A 21,238-nucleotide genomic window follows, 5' to 3' on the forward strand; every position below is an offset into this window, starting at 1 on the left:
GCACAACTGTGTACTTGATGCGTCGTATGTACATACATACGAAGTACTGCCTAGGGATGAGAGGTGTATGTACTTGGGAAGAAGACGTGGGCACGCCATTTGGGGGGCTGTACGGAGTATCCATGAGATGGATGCACGTGGACGCCTTCCCACCCACGTATGCTCAAAGAAGTATCGCATCTCTTGTCAATTTGGCGGACCTACTGAGGCAACTCGCCCTATTGACAGCCCATGGCAGTCATGCAGCTCCTCACGCCAGATGGCGACGACTCGGACACCGGTTCAAGGCTCACCATGTCCGAGACGGAGAACCCAGATGTGACTGTCTCGGTCGACCTGGGCACGACCTACACCGGTATTCTCTACCTTCCCCCCCCTAGCCCACTCCGCGATGACATCAGGCGCCCGACCCCGACCGCACAAGGCTAACAGGACACTTGAGGCGTGGCCTGGAGAGCGGGACGAAAGCCAATTCAGGTCATCAACGACTGGCCCGGCAGCGGCGACCGCGGCCAACGCAAGGTCCCCTCGACGCTCGTCTACGACGCCGACGACGATAACAACCCGACGTCGTGGGGCTTCCTGTGCGACGACGATGGTGGCGGCGGCGACCGGGATGCCGGCAGGACGCGTCGTAGCCTGTTCAAGCTCCACCTCGACGACGACGCGACCGGGCCTGCTGCCCAGAACCAGGCTCCGGCCAAGGCGCCCATCAGCGCCGCCGACGCCAGGCGTTGCACCACTCACTACTTGCATAAGGTGTACGGACACGTTAAGGAGACGATCGAGCGGCAGATGGGACTGCGCCGAGCGCCGAGCGGCAGCTGGGCCCACCTGACCGTCCTCTTCCTCTTCAGCGTGCCGACGACGTGGACGCGCATGAGGACCATCAACCTCTTCAAGGAAATCGTCCGCGAGGCCGGTTTCGGCCCCGGCGGGCCCCGGCACGAGGCCCGGGTCGACCTCACCGAGGCCGAGGCTGCCGCCGTGACAACGCTCAAGACAGCCGCCGTCCACTTTACCCCCGGCAGCCTGTTCTTGACCATCGATGCCGGCGGCGGCACCACGGACCTGGCTCTGATGCGCGTCATGTCTACCAACGCTGCCGTGCCGCGGATGGAGCAGGTGGCGGCCGTCAGGGGCGACGGCATCGGCTCGACCTTGATCGACGACGCCTTTATCCGCCTCGTTTCCCAGCGCCTGGCCGCCTGGCCCGACGTTGAACGCACACTGCCGGCCGACGTTGCCGTCCGCATGGCTAGGAGCCACCACTTCATCAACCTCAAGCATAAGTTCGGCGAGAGCGTCTACATGCAGCCCGTTTGGAAGATGCCCATGGAAGGCGTCTCCCACGACTTTAGCCACCAAGACCTGGGCATCGAAAGGGGCCGCTTTCTCGTCACCAGGTAGCCGCGCCCCCGTCCTCACTCCCCTCCTCGTATGAGTCGTGCGTGGCTGACATCTATGCAGGGAACAGATACAGTCCCTCTTCGACGCCCAAGTCGATGGCATCAAGAGGCAGATCAAGTTGCAGCTCGACTGGCTTTCGCGAAACGACCGTCGAGACGAGGTGGTACGTCAAGGACCCAAGAGGCCTCAGCTTCGCTCCCAGTCTCGGCAAACTCGTCATAAGCTAAGGCCGGACTCGACAGGAGTTTGTCATGCTGTCGGGCGGACTCGGGAGCTCCGCTTACGTCCGCGACAGGATCCAGCAGCATCTCATCAGCTTTCCGTACCCCAACGCGCCTCGGGCCGACGTGATTCCATGCCAGGACCCGCAGCTCGTCGTCGTCCGCGGCCTGCTCCTCGACCAGCAAAGAAGGCCCGAAACGGGCCAACTCTCGGTGCTCGCAACGCGGGTCGCTCGCGCAAGCTACGGCGTCGTCGTCCAGGTTCCATATACGCGCGCTAGCCACCCTCACGAGGAAGTCGTAAAAGATGAGTTCAACAAGCGCTGGGCCGTTAACCAGATCCAGTGGGTGATACGAAAGGTTTGGCACGAACGGTCTTCGACACCCATCCGGTAACTATGCTGACCTGGCCTAGGGCGAAAGCATCAACCCAAGCAACCCGCTCGTCAAGACATTCGAGATTCGCCTCGCCGAGCAGGACCTGGAGAGGTCCTGGGACGCAGACATAGTTATTTCCCACAACGACAAGTGGTCTCTCCCGCACAGTATGAAGCAAGGTGCGTGCTGTCTGGGAAGCTCGCCACGCATTCTTCCCATGTATCGAGCAGAGCGCTGCTGCTGCGTCCATGGCTGACGACACAGATAGGCGGCGTTCACAATCTCTGCCACATCAAGAGCAACCTCGATGGCGTTAAGCAGCACCAGCTCGTGCTCAAGAAGAAGCATAGCCTATTTTCCCGTCGAAGCTCCAGATTTTACATCTGCCAGCTAGACGTTCACATCATCGTCGCGCCGGCGGACATCCGCTTCGAGCTGTGGCTTGGCAACGAGAGGTTCTCCGGTAAACACCAGCCTATTAGCGTAAGCTGGGACGAGGCCGGACTTGAAGCCGGAGACGAGTACGAATAGGGGACATCAGTTGATGTGCGAAGGAGTGAATGGCTTCCATAGCGGTTTGGTGGATTAAGAGGAGGTCCCGCTTCGCCTGTTGTACATACAGCACGCCTCCAACGGCAATACTTTTACCGCTGGTATCCATGACTCGCTTCTAGTAGACCGGAACACCGCCCTGGACTCGTCCTCTGACTCCTTGAGGATGCGGCAGCCACAGGGCACTGCCGTCTCATGCCGTGTCGTCTCCGCCGGCGTGACGACGAGAGGGGCTGGAGCTTTGAGCACCCCCGGGGGTGTCGATCTCGATGGCGTCCCAGCCCCCCCTGCAGACACCCTGGCGATCTGCCTCGGCGTCCATCCAATAGGTTTCTTTCTCACAAAGCTGAGTCGTTAGGCGCCGCGCTGTCTCGCATAGGGACGAGTGTCGAGAATCAATCACGTCGGGCTGTTTTGTGCGCCCAGCTATCTTTTTCAACTTCGACATGTCCGCGCTGAGTGTCTGGATACGAAGTACTTTCGTGAAATAGTTCTGGAACATGCAGGAGGGCCGCGGCCCTTCTGGTGTTGCCGCTGCGAGGTGACACATTTCGTCATCTGCGTCGATGTCTCTCGAGGTCAAGGGCCCGCTTGGAAGTTGAAGCATGGACTCCACCTGTACGACAAGCATGGCAGCAGTCGCTAGAGACGAGGACTTTACGTAAAAAAAAACCCTCTTGCCATGCGGAGTACCAAGCTGCTTGGTCGTCCCGAGATCGAAGCATCCGATAAGCTGCAACGGTATGCTATGTTTGTAGATCTACATCCCAGCACAACAAAGCGCAAATCAACAGCAACGAAAAACAGGCGCTCCTAAGTCCTGACTAATTGGACAGTCAACGTCCCCTTAGTACCGGCCGGAACCATCCGATACGATATTCCTTGCTGGGCCAGACAGTAATAGCCTCCCAATCCCGAAGCTGAGCGAAACTACGTGGATGAAACCCTGCAAGAGCCAACTGGAAGCTCCGTCCACAACCGAGGAAGGAAGCAGTCTCATCCCTCAGCTACCATTGAAGCGTTTAGCAGGCAGCCCGAGAGGGGACTCCACAAGCGGAGCCTTCCCCCTGACGAGAACTCGACCCTCATCCCTTGGAGACCTGTCCTAACTTGGCGGCAGAACAGAAGCTGAGGGCACTCATGAATCATTTATCTGATCGTGTCTACCTGACGTGCTGACTATTGACATTTATTTGCGAATCGTAGCTCTGCGGGACCATGGAGTAGGTGCTAGGATTCCGTTGTGTAACCTGAAGCACGGGGATCTCGGGGGTTGGGTTCTTGCGGCGGCGAAGAAGCAGCCAGGCCGCCACGCCCACGGCGGCGAGAGCAGCGAGCCCCCCCAAGGCTCCTCCGACGATGGCTCCGACGTTGGCCCCGCTGCCGCTTCCATTTCCATCGTCGGTCGGCGCGGGGGTCTGTGTCGTGCTTGAAGTCGTGGAGAGGGAAGTCGTAGAAGACCGTGTGGGCCTAGGAGTGGAGATGCCTGAGTCCGAGGTTTGTGAGGTGCTTGAGTCCGAGGTTTGTGAGGTTCTGGAGCAGCCAATCAGTGTGAGGGTTTTCGTCGGCGGAGAGCCATCTGTCCTGAGCCAGGTATGGCACAATGACAACTCGCCACTGTGATATGGTTAGAGGATGGTAGTGCTCATTGACTCAACGAGGAGAAGGCGAGAGCTTACCCACAGCAACGTGTGGTGGACTCGAGCGAGTCCGCCGTGCACACGTCTGATTGGGTGCAGGCTGTATAAAAAGTAGCACCGCATCCGATATAGTCGCCAGATGAGGCACATGCCCTCCCCGGGCTACATGTTAATGGAGCTTTGATTGCTTAGTTAAGGCGGCGCTCATCTTGAAAGCACTTTCCCGGCGCTGGAATCTCTCATTTGGAGGTGGCACTCACTTGTGACACCCTCCTCGAAACCGCAAGTTTCCGAACCTAGGGTTCCTTGGCGTCGCCTGAGCTCCACATGACCGGAGTTACCCAACGACACCGGCGGAGATGTCGTGCTTGGTGAGAGATCTATCTGTAACTGCTGCTGGGATATCACGTCGGTCTCTCGGGGCAGCGTCCCTGACCATGGGGAGCCCGAGCTCAGAGATATGGCCAAGGATAGAAGAAAAATGGAGCTTTGTCGCATCGTGAAGTAGACAAGCCTGGATCTGGAAAGCCAAGCGAGAGATAGTCTTCAATGGAAAGAAAGGCGCTGGGAGACGTTGGCTAACGCGACGCGCTTGAGCAGCGGGAGCTGCGGTCTTAAGAGGACCGGAAACTACATAGAAAGAGCCCAACGGCGGCCTCCAATGAAGACCCGGAGGGTCGAGCGAGAAGCCACTCGCTCGTTGGGCCGCCCCCGGTCTCCAGAAAGACATGGCGGCGGTACTACTGAGGAGCTGGCCTACTAGTCGAGGACCCCCGGCCTCGGCGCTGCAAAAGAACGTCCGGTGCCGAAGGAGAGTATATATGTGTACTTGTCGGACCTGGTAGCAATGTTGCCGCGACACCTTTAAGGACAGGCTCGTAAAGAGCTGTGGCATAAACAGCGGGTAATTTTGACCTCCTGCACGAGTAGCTTTTAACACTTTCGAGGAATGGTTTGTCCAGGAACGCGGGCAGTAGCCTGGCTCTCTTTTGCAGCATAAAGGGCGGCGCGTGAAGAACTACCTCGTACTACAACTATACCTGGGTAGGGACAAAATGACGCAAAAAGACATGTGCAATGCCGCGCGCCTGCTCGTTCAGTACTTGTTGTTTAGGCAACACTTACGGATACTATTTGCCCGGCGAGACATGCGGCTCTGCGGGCTGAGCTCGGGCGGGTGATTGCTAGTGTGTCTTGGCTTTTTATGCTTCCGTTACGGAGTATGTACTTTGTACGAATACATACTTCGTATGTAGCATCTGATCACAGCTAGACACTCAAAAATGCTACGTTGCATTCGTATTACGCATCCCTTTGAAGGCTGCATCCAAGTGACGAGCCCTATAGGATGTGACTACATGTCAGATACGAATTCAGGGGCCGTCATCATCAAAACCTGCAGACAATTGCAGCTCCTTATAATAGCGAGCATTGTCGAGACACCTATCATAGTGATAGTTGCCAGTCAAATAAAGGACTACTAGCAGCTTGGCGTATCATTGGCTGACATCCCTGTTCGTACTTGTGCGCCGAACGCTGCCTCGACGAGATAGCACTTGATCGTAAGTCCCACGATGTGAAGGCTTGTCGTATAGAGCTCGAAGACATACACGCCGCGCCATGGCAATGCATAGACGGTCGAGCTGAGAGTTCCTGATACTTGCGCAGAATGCGTACGCGTGATCTATCTAAAAATAATAACTCACCTGTGCGGAGTACTTTATATCGACATACAAAGTACATATCTAGGTGAGCTGAATCCCCTGCTTCATGACTGCCTTGCCGCAGTCACATTCATAGATACAAGGGGGCACTGCCTGTTGACTAACGCAGCCGGGGTGCGAATTGCGAACCAAGCACAAAGCGGTGTACCCCGAAGTCACTGGTAGTTCCTCGTCCATAGTAACTACTTGCTATTATATATGCGATGTAAAGGGTCCGCCGCCAAGTGCAGTGAGTGTATTGCCTGGTATTTGTGTACTCATCGTACAAAAGCCCTAGGGTGGCAGATCATGTGGTGTTGCGGATAGGCAGACTCGCTCGCACACATGGCAAGCTCACATCGCTGCGACCCTTTTTGCATGACCTTTAGGCCTAGCTAGGCCTTGTCAACGAGAACCTCGTGTCCCGAAAGCAAGCAATCGCACGGGGCGATAGAGGGGTAGACGCATCTACATTTCTTTTTCTTTTTGATCCGACCTATTTCGGAGGCCGTGGCTGCCTCCCACCCATTTTCCTTGCAACCAGGTATGCGGATGCCTATGGGCTATGACTGATTGGCGAAGCGATGTGCAAAGACGCAGCTGCATGGCCAGAAAATAGCCTGGACTAACCAATGGCTGCCCAGACTGAGCTGCAGTACCTTGAAAGGCTGTGTGATGAAATAGTGCTGATCAACAGGCATGCTCCCTTTTACTCAAGGCTTACTGGACAGTGCATCCACTACTGTCCATACTCCGTATATTGTTTGTCACACGCATCGTGGATCATGGCGTCCGCACCATAACGCCGTGGGGTTAATGCAGTCAGATCCCACACACACCAAGGGGTATTGAGGATAACGAGCGACCGGAGGACCAAGCGTTGTTAGGAAAGCGTGCCAAGTGGGTCGACCAGGCCGAGATGGACGCCCGTTACCGTGAAGAGCGTTGCCTTCGTTGCGGAAGAGATAACTGCAGAATCGAGCGCTGCCTATTGGCTGCGCCTATCCGGCCCGCAAACACAACCCGACGCACCCAGGTTAATGCCGTGGCCCCGTCACGACCTGCGATCACTAAAGCCGAGATCGCTAAAGACGATGCTTCTTTTAATAACGATAAAGATTTAGACTAGGGATACGCGGCGGCTATAAGAGAATAGGATACGAGCGGAAAGGCAAAAATAGATAGAGAACTATTTATAGTAGACGTTAGGGTAAACGGTATAGACTTTATACTATCTCTTATTAATTATAGCTACCTTTACTATAGTATAGTTAGTAAGCGTATATTTTATACTCTCTAGTTACTATATATATATATTTAGCCGCGTATCTTAGAGAATATAGTAGGAGACGGTAAAGAGATTAAAATCGATAAGATTATATATATATTAATTAACCTCGATAGATATTAGTAATATCGTACTTTTATATATATTATCGACGACCTTAACTAGGATATAATCCTAGGTAAATAATAAATAGAAGACTAGGATATTTATATCTAAGCGAAGGAAGGATATCTTAAGATCAGGCCTAATAGAGTATAAGTATAAGACCGACGACGTTACTAGCCTCCTTAGTTAGACGTCTTAAGTATTATAGCCGTAACCTTTTTAGTAGAAGCACGCCGTAATAAACGTAAAAGCGGTATTAAAGTTTACTTAGTTATAATAGCGGATATTAATAAGGCCCTAAGACCGAAACCGAAGACTAATATAATAAAGAAACTACTACCGTAATACTATAAGTAGTCTTAAGCTTTCCTATAGTAACTAGCTAACTAGCTACCCCCTTATCGGCTAGGTATAGATCTAAAGATCGAAGTGCTAAAAGATAAATATAGTAGAGAAAAGCCCCTACCCTAGGGACCGCTTTATAGTATATCCTATAAGGAGCTATTAGTACTATAGAAGACTCTTATAAAACTACTAGATAAGGGATTTATTAAAGTTAGTAGCTCGCTAGCCGCGGTACTAGTCCTTATAGTAAAAAAGCTTAGCGGAGGCATCCGCTTTTATATAGATTATAAAGGTTTAAATAATATAATAAATAAAGACTACTATCCCTTACCTTTACTAAGTAAGACCCCGTAAACGATAGCTAAGGTAAGGTAGTTTACTAAGGTTAGTATTATAGGTCCTAGGGCTAGCTAACTAGTTATCTAGTAATTAGATTACCGCCCTACCTATAAGGGCTTTTACTTTATATAGGCCTAGACTAAGGTCTAGGCTAAGTATTACGGGACACCCTATAGTCGATAATCTAGGTACCTAGAACGATATCTACTTCCCCTAAGGAAGTTACCCCTAACTCCCTAAGGCTCCCCGTAGAAGAAGGAACCTAGAAGCTACCGGGTAAACTCTAGGAAATTACCTAGAATTCCCGGAAACGATAACTAAGCGGATTATACGGATATTTTACGGAGATTTCCCCTAGGGATATATTGCACGGGGAATATACTATAATTTCCTAAGTAATAATAGTTCCTTAGGGACTATACCGATATTTCCCTAAGAAGTTACTATAAGAATATAGCAGGGAAATTATAGAGAAATACCTATGCTTACCTAGGGAAAATACCGGGAAATACCGCTAATATACTATACTACTATCGCACGATTATAAGGTTAAGATATTACTTAGTTAAAGCCCTAAGTAAGGTCTTACGCTCGCTATAGTATATATAAAGGATAAAGAACCCGCTAGATCTTAAGCGGGTAGAGAAGAATATAGATAGTTATTACTACTCTTACTTTAACTTATAAGACCGGTAGCTAGTCTATATTTAACGCGCGTAATAACGTATAATAGCTAGTCTATATAATACGTTTAATTATATATAGTAGCTAGTCCGTTTAATTACCCGTTAGACCTATACCGGATCTAGGTAGACGGTAAGGTTAATATACTAGCCCTATACCGAGGGACTAGTATATAATAAATAGTAGTAATTCTAATTCCCTTAAATATCTATTCTCTTAAAGTCTATATCTAATAAAATAGAAGATAAAAAATAGGGAAAGGAATAAGTTAACCTTAACTTATAAACCCTAATATCTTCTTAGGAAGAAAGCTCCTACTCGCGTACTAATAAATACTAGCTTCCTAATCTCTTTTTATAAAAGAAATACTTAGGGAACTCTAGATAAAGGTAGAACTTCGACGTATTAAAGCTTAAGTATTATAAAGCTTCTATTAGCGGTTAGAAAGATACTTATTTCTAGGATATTTCCTATTAAGTGCCTACGGAAATAAAAGATAGCTAGATCGCCTACCTTAGCGGTAGGAACGACGCCCGGAGGAATTAAGAGCGGAACTTCTATAATACGACTTACTAGCCTACCTATTTAATCGTTAAAGCCTATAGGAACGAATTAATAACCTAGAATACGTTCTAGTAATAAGGTAATATTAGCTATAAGTAACGGAGCCGTATAGAAATCGGTATAGTATAGCTTCCCCTGCCCCGCCCTAACTACCTCTATTAAAAGGATAAAGCCTTAGAAGTTCGCTAAGAAGCTCGCTAAACTATAATAAATAAAATAAGGAAGAACCTCTAAATAATACTACCCTTAGCGGTACGTTCGCGATAATAACCTTAGCGAACTAGCTAGTAAGTCTAATTATAGAAGAAGCTCTTATAAGACTACTAGTAAAAGCTATAGTAAGAGAAACTAAGGATAATACTACTATAAACCCTCCTTAAGTACCTATAGTATATATTAAACTAAAAGATATAGGGAAGTTTAACCTTACTAGCCCCTTCGATATAACGTTTAACGTCCTTAAAGAAACTAAGAAAACGATTATATATAAAAGCATCGATCGATTTATTAATTCCCTAAAATAGGTAGCTATCCGCGGACCGGAATACGCTAATAAACTAGTAATACTAATCCTTAGCTTACTCCGCGGAACCGCTATCGAATAGTATTCTAGCGATCTTAGCGAGTCTAACTAAGCTATACTTTATACCCTAGACTAAGGATATACCGCCTAGTATACTAAACTATAAAAACGCTTTACTATTTAGCCGGAAGTAGCTTTAAGATCGTTATAAATAGAACGATTTATTACCTTAGATATTATAAACGGAGCTAACTTTTATAAATAGATATTAAAGCTCCGCTAAAAAGCAAAGGTAGTACTATACTTAGAAGAGCACCTTACTATACTAGTCTATTAATAACTAGACGTATTACTACGAGAATTATTCCGCCGACCTATTAGTCTAGAATTATTCGATACCTAGATTAATAACTATAAGTAACTTATCTTATAGTTAGAAACTAAGCTAACGGTTAGGTTATAGGGGAAGATAAGTAACGTAGTAAAAGGACGCGTATAAGACGGGTTACGCGAAACTAAGAATAAGACTATAGTAAACTCTACCCTATCTATAGCTAAACTAACTAGCTAGAAACCCTAGGAACGAGGATAATTTTAATAGAAAGGAAATATAATAACTACGTTAGGATAGAATAATCTACGCTAGATAGATAAGGGCCTAGTACTAAACTAGTTAACTAGTCCCTAAACTAGACTATAGCCTTAGGATTCGAAACTAAAGGAGGGCTCTTAGGAAAACCTAATCGTTATTAACCTCGCCTATTAGCTTTAAGCGGCACTAACTAACGACTAGGGTAAGATCTATCTTTCCTAGGAAATATAATACTAGATCCTATTTACCTAGGATAAAGGGCTAGAAGATAGTAATACTACCGCTAACGTAGGAGAAGAAACTAAAGAAGTAAAAGATAAGATTCTATTTATTCCCGATATAATAGAACTAGAACCTATAGGACCGAGCTATTTACCTAGAATACTAAGGAACTAGCTAACTATAAGAGCGGCGCTATAAACCGAAATATTAAATCTATCGAAGCCGTCCTAGTTTACGTACGCTTAGATATCTATCTTTAAAACTAAAGGCCTAGACTAGCTATTAAACGTATATATAGACTCCGGCGTAGCCCGCTTTATAATTAAGAAAGACTAGCTTAACTACTTTAACGATATAACCCTCGATATAACCTAGTAGGTCCTACTATCTAGTATAAGGAAAAGCTAAACTAAGGGTTAAGCGACCTTAATAATAAATATCCTAGGGAAATAAGGAATAGGATTTAAGGTTAGATAGTTTACTATCGGCGCCTAGGTAGTTTAGACCCTATCTATAGGATTATTACTTAAATAAGATTTCTTAGTACTAAACGAAGTCGATATCCTAAATTCTAAGGGAATAATATCTATTAGCTTATATAGTAACCTAATAGTTATAGCTCGCTTAACCTAATAGGGCTACGCGATCTATCGTTAGGTTACGTACTAAGCTAACGTCGACGTCCCTATATATAGGATAGAACGCTTACTAGTATAGATTAAGGACGTACTAAGGGATCGTAACCTAGTATTCTTTTTAAGAGACCTATTATTAGCCTATAACCTAATCTAAGGTATAAGTCTAGTTACGGCGGTTAATATTACCGCTCGCTACGTTAGATTTAAAAAAGGATAGTACTTAGGGACGCTAGTAGACCTTAGCGACGAAATATAGTTCTTATAGATCGACCTACCTAAGGAAACCCTAGCTAGGGTAACTCTAACTAAAGAGCTAGCTATATATAAAATTATAGAATATAGCGACCTATACTAAGTTACTAACCTATTGGTAGAAACCCTAGAGGAAGGGAGCCTTAAGTCCGCTAAAGGGGAACTCCCTTTATAGATATATAGATAGACTCCGAACTATAAGATTAGGATTTTACGAGACTATAGCCTCTTAGAAATAACTACTTTAAAGGACGTTAAAATCTATAATTAGAACCCTATATTTATAGAAAAGATCTAACGTATAGTCGCCTTCTTCCTAACCTTATAGAAGGACTAAGGTACTATTAAGGTCTACCTAGACTACTATATATATATTCCGCTAATAGAAAATTAATACCTACGTAAACTAGCGTTTAGGGCTTACCCGCTTAGCTAGAAGGATAAGGTACTAATCGACTAAACCTATAAGGACCTATACTAAAAGGGGTATATAGAATAGGCTATAGAGGTAACCCCGTTCGCTTACCTTATATTTATAGTCTAGAGAACTATATATAGCAACGAAAAAGGCTAAATAGTAGTAGACTTATACGCTCTTAATAGTATAGCTATCTTAGACGCCTACTTAATACTACTTTAGGGAGATATAATCTAGAAGCTATAAGGGAAACGCTTTATTTCTACTATAGACGCTTAGTCTTTCTTTTATTAGTTCTTTATCTATAAGGAGTATCGGGAAAGGTTTATAGTAATTAGCTATAGAGGATTAAAACGACTAATAGTAGCCCTAAAAAGATATAAGAACTTACTTATATACGTTTAAAGATTTATAGACTAAATCCTCTAGGAATACGTAGAATATTCTTCTAAGTATATCGATAATATCGTAATATACTTAGATATAGAAAATAACTATATTCGTTACTTTTAAGCTATCTTCTAACTCTTTATAGACTATAACCTAGCCTTAGCTAGATCGAAATTATTCCTAGGCTACCTATTTATAAAACTATTAGGATTTTAAGTTAATAGTATTAGCTTAATAAATACTAAAGAATAAGTATAGGTATTATAGGATATAGAGTTTCTAAATACCCTATAAGTACTAGAAAAGTAGCTCGGCTTAGTTAACTAGCTATAGTACTTAGTAGCTTACTTCTCTTAAAAGGTAGAGGCGCTCTAGGTTCGGAAAACAGCGATACTTAAGGAAGTATAGGATAGTTAAGCGCTGCTTAAAGGATTAGTAAGGAATAAATATACCTCTAAGGCAATATACTTACCTTCCTTAGTAAAGGAATAGGCCTTCTAAGATATTATAAACGCTTTTATAAAACTAACGCGGCTATACTATTTCGACCTATAACGGCTATTATTCCTATAAATTAACGCTAGCTATAAGCTAAGCTTTATAGTAGTAGCTTTCTACCTTATACTAAGGGTAGACTAGAACCTAAGAAGGACCCTGCCCTAAACGAGTATCTAGCTAATCCTTTACCTTAGTAAACGCCTAACTAGTAAAGAACCTAGATACTAGCTTACTAAACTTAAAGTCGCTTATCTTTCCTAGGTATATTAGAAGCTCTAGTTATATATTATCTCTACCTTACTACTAAAGGTCGTTATACTAACTAACTATACTACTATAAGCGTAATCTTAAAGTAAATATCGCTATTTACTACTAATATAAAGATTAATAATTAGCTCGTGCTTACTTTATAGTACCTTAGCTAGTTTCCCTTAAAGGTCTACTATATTCCTAGAACTATAAATATCCTTACTAATATACTATCTTAACTACTATCTATAATACCTAGGAAATATAAACCTAGGGAATTAGACCGCGTCTAGGAAGATAAAGCGCTAGTCGAATACGCGTATATAGTTATAGAATCCTTTATCCGACCTAACCTATACTAGAAGATCTAGGGAGTATACGTAAAAGAGCTTAGGTAGGCCGGTATACTAAAGTAGCTTAGAAATAATAAGTCCTAGGTCGGTCTCTTATTCGTTTAGCGGGATAGGTTACTCTACCTAGTTAAGTCTAAAGGTCGTTATCGGCTTTATATCCTTACTATCTACGCTAAGGAAATTATCGCTAATAACTATACGCGTAAATTTTACCTTAGATAGCGAAGGATATAAAAGGAATTATCCTCTATATTCGCTATTACTAGCCTTAAGAAACTTATCGATAGCTTTATCGATAAGTACGACGCTTACTATAGGAACTAAACCGACCGGTTAAAGGCCCTTAGCGAGTTAGTCCCGATTACGTCCCTAGCCTTACCTTTTTATACGATTACTATAGATTTCGTTATAGGACTCTTAGACGTTCCCGTAAACCGAACTCTATAGATACTACCTATTAGGGTCTACTATAATATACTATTAATAGTAACCGATAAGTTCTCGAAAATAAAGCTCCTTATCTTAGGCTATAACTAGTTTACTATAAAAGACTAGGCTAAGGTACTATTTACTAAGTTAATACGCTATAACTAAGGGATTCCTACTTAGATTATCTCTAACTAAGACCCTAAGTTCCTTTTAGCGTTCTAAAAAGGACTATAGATAGCGTATAGGTTTAAGTTACTAGTATCTATAGCTTAGTATCCTTAGACCGACGGCTTATTAGAACGATATAACTAAGTAGTTAAAACCGCGCTTTAGTTCTTTATAACTAACTTCCTATCCTATTAATAGGTCGACGCGTTATTACTACTTTAATTTACCCTTAATAACTCTTACTCCTTAGTAATCGGTACCTTTCTAAGTAAGCTATTAACTAGGATATAGATAGACGATAGTAGGCGATACCTTAGAGAAGGCCCCTTATAGATAGATAGGGAGATACTCTAGGACTAAGCTAGGATCTCGATCGCTCTAGCCTAGGTAGGAATAAAAAAGCGGTATAACGCAAAATACTAAGTACTAGAGTTTAAGCCTAGAGACTAGGTATAGCTTTAGCTAGGGAAAGGATATAGCGTAGCCGATAAACGGGTAGTAAAGTTAAAGGAACGCTATATAGGACCGTTTAAAGTCCTTAAGTAGATCGGCTATTTTAATAGGGACGAGGGTATATACTTAAAGCACGCGTAGTATATAGCTAAGGATTAGCAGAGCAATTAACTATATAATTATCTAATTATCGGTCCTATATATAGCTCTAAGGGCCTTAGGTTATAGATATAAGTCTTAGAGATTTCTTTACTCTATGCCTCTTTATCTCTACTAGAGTCGCGTAACTAGCGGCCGTTACTTTAAAGGGGAAAAATAAAAATTTAAATTAACTATAATTAAGGAAGATACTTAATTAAATAATTAAGGTCTTTATAAAGCCTTTAAGTATACTTCGAAGTAAGTTAAAAGGGGGGTGCTAGGGGTCTTATCCCTTTAATAGGCTAATATCTATAGGGGTACGATCTTACCCGTTAAACTCCTCCTTAGCGACTTTCTAACTTAAGATACTAATAGAAAGGGCGCGATAATAACGGGTAAGGCTCTCTTCCTAAGCACGTAAGTAAGTAAATAAACCGTCGACGGAACTTTTCTCTTTTACTATAATCCCTTCCCTTCGCGTTATTTATTCCTCCCTTTACCTACGAGCTACTTATTTAGCTCTTTCCTATCTTTACTTACGTACTTCCTTCTTTAGATAATTATCTACTACCTTTTATATACGCTCCTAAGTATTCGCGCTTATTATTCTTAGGGGCGTTAAGGAAATAAAGTAGTTAGTATCTTTACTAGTCTATAGCTTTAAGTATAGCTAGATTAAATAAGCTATAGAGTCTTATAGACTAGTTATTATCGTATCGCTAATAGTCTTACGTAAATATATAGAATTATAGTTATTAATATCCTAGCGGTAGTTTTAATATATTCCTAGGTTTTTAACTCCTTTAACCTAGGAGGGTTTAAAGCTTAGTATAAACCTTATAAGGACTATAGCTAGAGAGGCTATTACTATACTTTATTTCTAGGGAATAACGGGGCGCGCTATAAGCGTTATTAGAGTCTTTAGCCTTAAGGTAATTAACCGAGCGCCTAGTAATTTCAGAGTCCTAGGGCGAGTTAGTAGCCGCGCTATCTACCTTTCTTCCCTACTAGCTTCTTATCGGGCTATTAGCGGGGGTATAGTTATAAGTCTTTTACTCCTCTATATATTTAAAGGGATCGTTAGTAGCGGGCGAGAAGTAGGCCTAATTAGCTATATATCTAAGGGGGAAAATAAAGGCGTTGTTTCTATATAGATAAAGGGACTAGTAAGGGCGCTTAGCTCTCTTTTTTATAAATTCTAGGGTAGGGATCCTATCTCGAGGTTACTTAGGGAAAGGCTACTTAGTTTAGATAAGGAGCTTAATTTAGTTAACGCTTAAGGTAATAAAGGTCTAGGCCTATTTTCGATTCCTATCGGCGCGATTAAATAGTTAAGGGTCTTTTTAAGGAGGAGTCTTATAAAGAAACCGCGTATAGCTTAAGCGATCGGGTTAAGTTACTCTATAAGGGTAGCTAGCGTAGTTAGCTCTTTTCTCGCTCTCCTTACTATATAAGCTAGTTTTATGTCTCTTTAAAGCGGTGGTTTCTATCCGCTAGGCCTATCTTAAAGGTTAACTACCTCTAGGACTTCCTAGAAGTCTTATTCTTTTTAATCTCTTAGAATAATATAGTTATATTAGTAAATCCGTTTATACCTAGGAATCCTTATAGGAAAGACTCCGCCGAAAGTTATTAAACCTTAATTAAATAGTATCCTTTATATTTATCTAACCCCGCTATTAAACTACTAAGAAACTCCGCTACCCTATAATATCGCTTATATATAGTTAAGTTCGTTCGCCGCGATAGCTTAGATTCTATATATTAGCCTATCGACGTAGCCTTTTATACTTATCCTCTTATTTAGTTTAAAGAAATACTAGTCTTAGTATAAGATTTTATTTATCTATAGGGCTTCTTATATTACCCTATACCTTTACTTTAAAATTACTTTAACCTTTAGGCATTACTACTTAATTATCTTAAGGTATAGCCCGACTATACCTTTAACCTAGTATTAGATTATTATTAAGGCTAAGTAGCTATATTCCTACCCTTCTTACTAAGCGGTATAAGGGACTAGTATATAGGTAAAGTTATAAGGAACTTAGAGGATATAAAGAAACTACCGCTATACTTATAGGAATATATAGAGTTTAGCGTGCCGTCCCTTTTTCTAAGTATTAAAAATAACTAAGTTTCCTTCCCTATAGTCCTAGAGGAACGCTCCTTAGTAGAGTCCCCTTTTATTTAGTCCTATTAAAAAGTTAATAACTCTAGTCGTATACCTTTATTTATACGTAAAGCGACTAAGGTTAAAGGTAAGAGCGGTAAACTTAATTAAATACTCCCTATCGTTTAAGTATTTATAGTACTTTATATATCTATCTTTTATATCTTTAATAGGTTCCCCTTAGTAGTTAGTATAAACCGATAGTAGGTAAGGTAAGGGGTATACCGCGTTCTCGATACCTCTTATTAAGATCTTAATTATCGCGCTAAGGCCGAAGCTCGTAGCCTATCGTTTATCGATAGCTCTATAGAGAAAGTTATATATATTAACGATATACTCTTCCTAGTAGGCCTTATTCCTAGTAAATCCGTTTATCTTTTAACGCCCTTATATATTATCTAAGCGTCTTTAAGGGTAATATCCCGCTATTTAATAGGGCCTATTAGTATTAAGTGCTAACGATCTCTATAAATATACTGAGGAGGTTACTTCTACCTATAAACGTCTCGTTAGTCTTAGTCTACGAACTTTTCCTTATCTTTAGCGTAAAAGCGCCCTTCGCCGCCTTCTACTTTAACTTCGCTATAGTAAGTAGGTAAAATAGAGCTCCTACTCTTAAATAGTAATACGCTAAAGAAGATAGCGGCATTCTTAGGGAGGTCTATAGCCGGGCCTAGGATGCTATTTAGGTTCGCCGCTATATCTTAGGAAAGGGTAGAGTAAGCGAAAGAGAGGAAGAAGATAAGATTAGATAGTTAGGGTAAGTAGTTCTAAGTTATAACGCTAAGAAGCTAAGAGGGTATTATATATATATATAAGAGTTATATTAGTAGAGGGGATCGTTATAAGTAAGGAAGCGTACGGAGTATATATATATATATATATATAGAAGGAAGAAGAAGGAAGGAAGAAGGAGGGTATAGTAAAAGGAATAAATAGTTATTAAAGCGCGCGGTTATTAGTTACTTTAGCCGGCCTCTATAGTAGTAAGGTCTTAGGCGTATTTAGGGGTTATACTTAAATAGCTTCTTTTACTAGTTATCGATTAATAAGCTATTTAATCTCTACCCTTTTCTTCTCCTTTTTACTCTTTCTATTCCTTTTCTTTCTCTTCTCTCCTCTATCTTCTTTATTTCTCTAGACCGCTACCTCTTATCTTCTCCTTTTACGACTACCTCTTCTTCCTTATTATATCTTATAAGACTACTAAACTCGAAACTAAAGAGCTACTAAATATCGTTAACCTCTCTTTAACTACTCTTTTATAACCTTCCCTCGTTACTACTACTTTTCTTACTTAGAATTATCGTACTAAGGTCTTTCTTCTTTATATAGAGTACTTTTAAGTAATAACTATCTAACTTATCTAATCTCGCTTAGCTTATTTTAACCGTCTTCTTTTATAGATCTATAGTTACTTCGAGACCTAGGTCTATAGTAGAAATAATATTGGTTACTAAGGGTTTTTAATTTATATAGAAATTGCCTTTTAGTTATAGGTTCTATTAAAAGCTCCCGATATTATTAAGATTAAAGCGCGCGGTTACTCTCCTCTCTCTTACTTTCTCGAGAGTATACTAGGTCGGTATAATTAAATTATCTTTTATACCTTTTATTATAAACGTCGGCTAGTAACCTATATCCCTATAGAAATCGCTTATCTATATAGATACTTCTTTTCTTAGCTTAGTTTAGGGCGGTAAGAATACTCTTAAGTAGTCTTAATTACTTTATATAGAACTTATAATCCTCGCCTTTATTAAGGGTATATTTAAACTTATTAAATAACTATAACTTCCGCTTATAAGTACGTTATATTTCCTTTTTATAAGTATATCTCTCTTTTAGGCACTACTAGCGGTTCTTATACTAACTATATCTAGGATTCGACTAAAGCGCTTATTTATAAATAGTAGTACTTCCTTAGATACCGTAGGGCTACTTATAACCCTAATAGATTTACTAACTATATATATAGTTATAATTTCTATACTAACCTTAAGACTAATAAATTTTACGATAAGTATATTAGTAATAAGACCGCCCTTTATCTTCTTTATAATATCCCTAATCCCTTTAGTCCTACTAAGGATTTAGAGGAAAGGGAGGAAATTAACCTTACGCCCGTTTTACCTAGAAAGAGATTATATAGGTTTAACGAGCTCTCTCTTAAATAATAATTAAATAGTCTTTAAGTTTGCTTTATAGTAGTTTATAGTAGGTTTACTAGGAGTAGGTAGCTTTATTTAGTCGCTATCTTTAACGGTAAAAGTTTTTCTCTTAAGGTTATATATATTTAATCTAGTAAGTTAAAAATATATTAAAATTTATCTTATAGGCGCGTTTATTTTCGCTATAGCGGGTCTCCCCCTTTATAATAAAGAATAAACGTCCCTATCTATAAAGTAAAAAATCCTATTTTTAAGGGAGGTAAGTAGTAAGAATATTCGTTTTCTTACTTTATTATTTAATTATATCTCTATTTATCTTCTTTAAGGTAATAGAGGGTAGGTTATTATTAAGGAAAGGTAGGAAATATTATCTTTATCTACTCAAGGAGCTTTAAGTAGAAAATTTAAAATAGTAAGGTAGTAGGTAGGGCGCTTATAAATATCTTAGCTACTATAGTCATCCTTCGATTAAATAGTTAGACGGTGCCTTAGTTATAGGTTAGGTTCTAGCGTGCTTCTTACGATAGTTATAGATTTTTATCTTTACTACCTTTTCCTCCCTAGCTCCTTTTTACCTCCTCCTTTTCTTATTAAATTAGCGTCTTTAGGGCTCTTATATAGAGATCCTTTTTTACTTTACTAAGTTACGGTAGCTAAACCTTAATCGTATACCTTAGGCCTTTCTTAGGTATCTATAATCGCTCTTCTTCCTCTTCCTAGCTTTAATCCTTCTAAGGTTCGTTAAGGAGTTATTACGACTATAGTACTATTTAATCTAAGGCTTCTCTACTTAGTAGGAGTAGTAAATTATCTACTTTATCTATTATTTCTTCCTTCCTTCTCTTATTAAGAGTAATCTTATCCTAGAGCAACTAGTCGTCCTTAGTAGAGTACTACTAACCTTCCTTATCCTTTTTAAACTTCTTTAAATACTCTTCTAGGATTATCTTATTAAGCACGATTCTATCTAGAGTCTTAATCCTATACGCCCTAGACTACTCTAAGCGTAATACTACTTAAAAGGGACCGTTCTACCTTATTTAATACTTAGCTTACCTCCCTAAGTTATTTAATCGTCTTACGTTAAATAGTAAGATAAGGTCTTTAGGTTATAAGCTTTCTTTCCTTATCGTATACTTATTAGCTTTATCCGTCCTCTCTATTAATCGATTCCGATATCTTATTACTCTTTTCTTAGCTTCTTCTACGTTTTTTTCTTTCCTTTTTAAAACTTATACTTATACTTTAAATAATTCTTCTCTTATCTTTACTTTATCTTAGTCGATTAGTCGCTAAGTTAAGTATTTTACCTTAAGAGGTAATACCGGTTCCTATCTATATAGTAGGTAGAAAGCTAATATTCTATAAGACTCTCTAACTACTATTCGGTTTATAAGGATTACTTAGTTAAGGTATCTAATCTACTTACCCTTTTTCTCCGCTATTTTTATAAGTACTATTATTAACCTCTAGTACCCTTATTCTACTACTACGTTTGCCTTTAAATATACCGAAGTTTAAATAACTTTAACGCCTATATCCTCTAGGATATACTTAAAGTCTTTCTTTATTTTAAGCCCTCTATTAATTATAGCGTATAGTATTACGCTATACTTATAAATAATAAAGAGTATAAATTTAATTATAGCTCCCGCGGTAATTTCCTTAACTAGGGTTACTTCTACCTATTTAGTAAGGTCGTCTTATACTTCTATAAGGTACGAATACCTATAATTAAATAGTATATACTAGCTATTAAAGTAAATCTTACTTATAAGGTAGCTAGGCGCGGTCGCGGTTATAACTTCCTAGGGTCTCTTAGTCGTAAAGTATTAGTATTCTTTATAGGAAGAGATTACGCTATAAATATCGTTCTAAAGGCTAGCCTACTAATACCTATTCTTTATAAATATATATATAACTTATCGTTCTTTATATCCTATTTACGCGTAGTACTTTACGATAATCCTTTTCTATTTTTTTAGGTCGTCTACGACTAGTATAGGTCCCCTTTCTTTCTTTTTAGGGAGTCGCTAAAGCTTTTAATCTTTAACGTAGAAATTTAGACTCTTTAAACGTAGCTTCCTATAGTCTTATTTAAAAAGGCCCTCCGGCCGTTTTAACGTTTAAAGGAAGTCTATAATTATCCTTAATTCCTTTATTTAAGTAAAAGTCTATAAATTCTTTAATATCGCCTTCTATTTCCCTATTTAATACGTTAGAAGGTCCTTTAGGCTTTCTTAAGAGTCTATCGGCTATACTATTCTTCTTACCTTCGATATATCGTATAGTAAAGTTAAAGAGGAAAATATAGCTTATCTAGCGAGTTACTATAGCT

The 21,238-nt window shown here is 41.1% G+C and overlaps 2 protein-coding genes across 2 annotated transcripts; one reads left to right on the plus strand and one right to left on the minus strand.

Moving 5' to 3' along the window:
- Positions 1 to 240: 240 nt before the first annotated feature.
- HRG_00836 (Hsp70 family chaperone) lies at positions 241 to 2,540 on the plus strand (the record flags this gene model as incomplete). Its single annotated transcript, XM_044859307.1, has 6 exons — positions 241 to 355; positions 443 to 1,406; positions 1,471 to 1,573; positions 1,653 to 1,991; positions 2,047 to 2,188; positions 2,278 to 2,540. The coding sequence occupies 6 exons, from the start codon at positions 241 to 243 to the stop codon at positions 2,538 to 2,540; spliced, it is 1,926 nt and encodes a 641-aa protein (XP_044725707.1).
- A 1,184-nt stretch (positions 2,541 to 3,724) lies between these two features.
- On the minus strand, positions 3,725 to 6,102 carry HRG_00837 (uncharacterized protein; the record flags this gene model as incomplete). Its single annotated transcript, XM_044859308.1, has 2 exons — positions 3,725 to 4,094; positions 6,074 to 6,102. The coding sequence occupies 2 exons, from the start codon at positions 6,100 to 6,102 to the stop codon at positions 3,725 to 3,727; spliced, it is 399 nt and encodes a 132-aa protein (XP_044725708.1).
- Between the last annotated feature and the right edge of the window lie 15,136 nt (positions 6,103 to 21,238).

Source organism: Hirsutella rhossiliensis (genome assembly GCF_020360975.1).
Source record: "Hirsutella rhossiliensis strain HR02 chromosome Unknown scaffold00001, whole genome shotgun sequence".
NCBI classification, from domain to species: Eukaryota; Fungi; Ascomycota; class Sordariomycetes; order Hypocreales; family Ophiocordycipitaceae; genus Hirsutella; species Hirsutella rhossiliensis.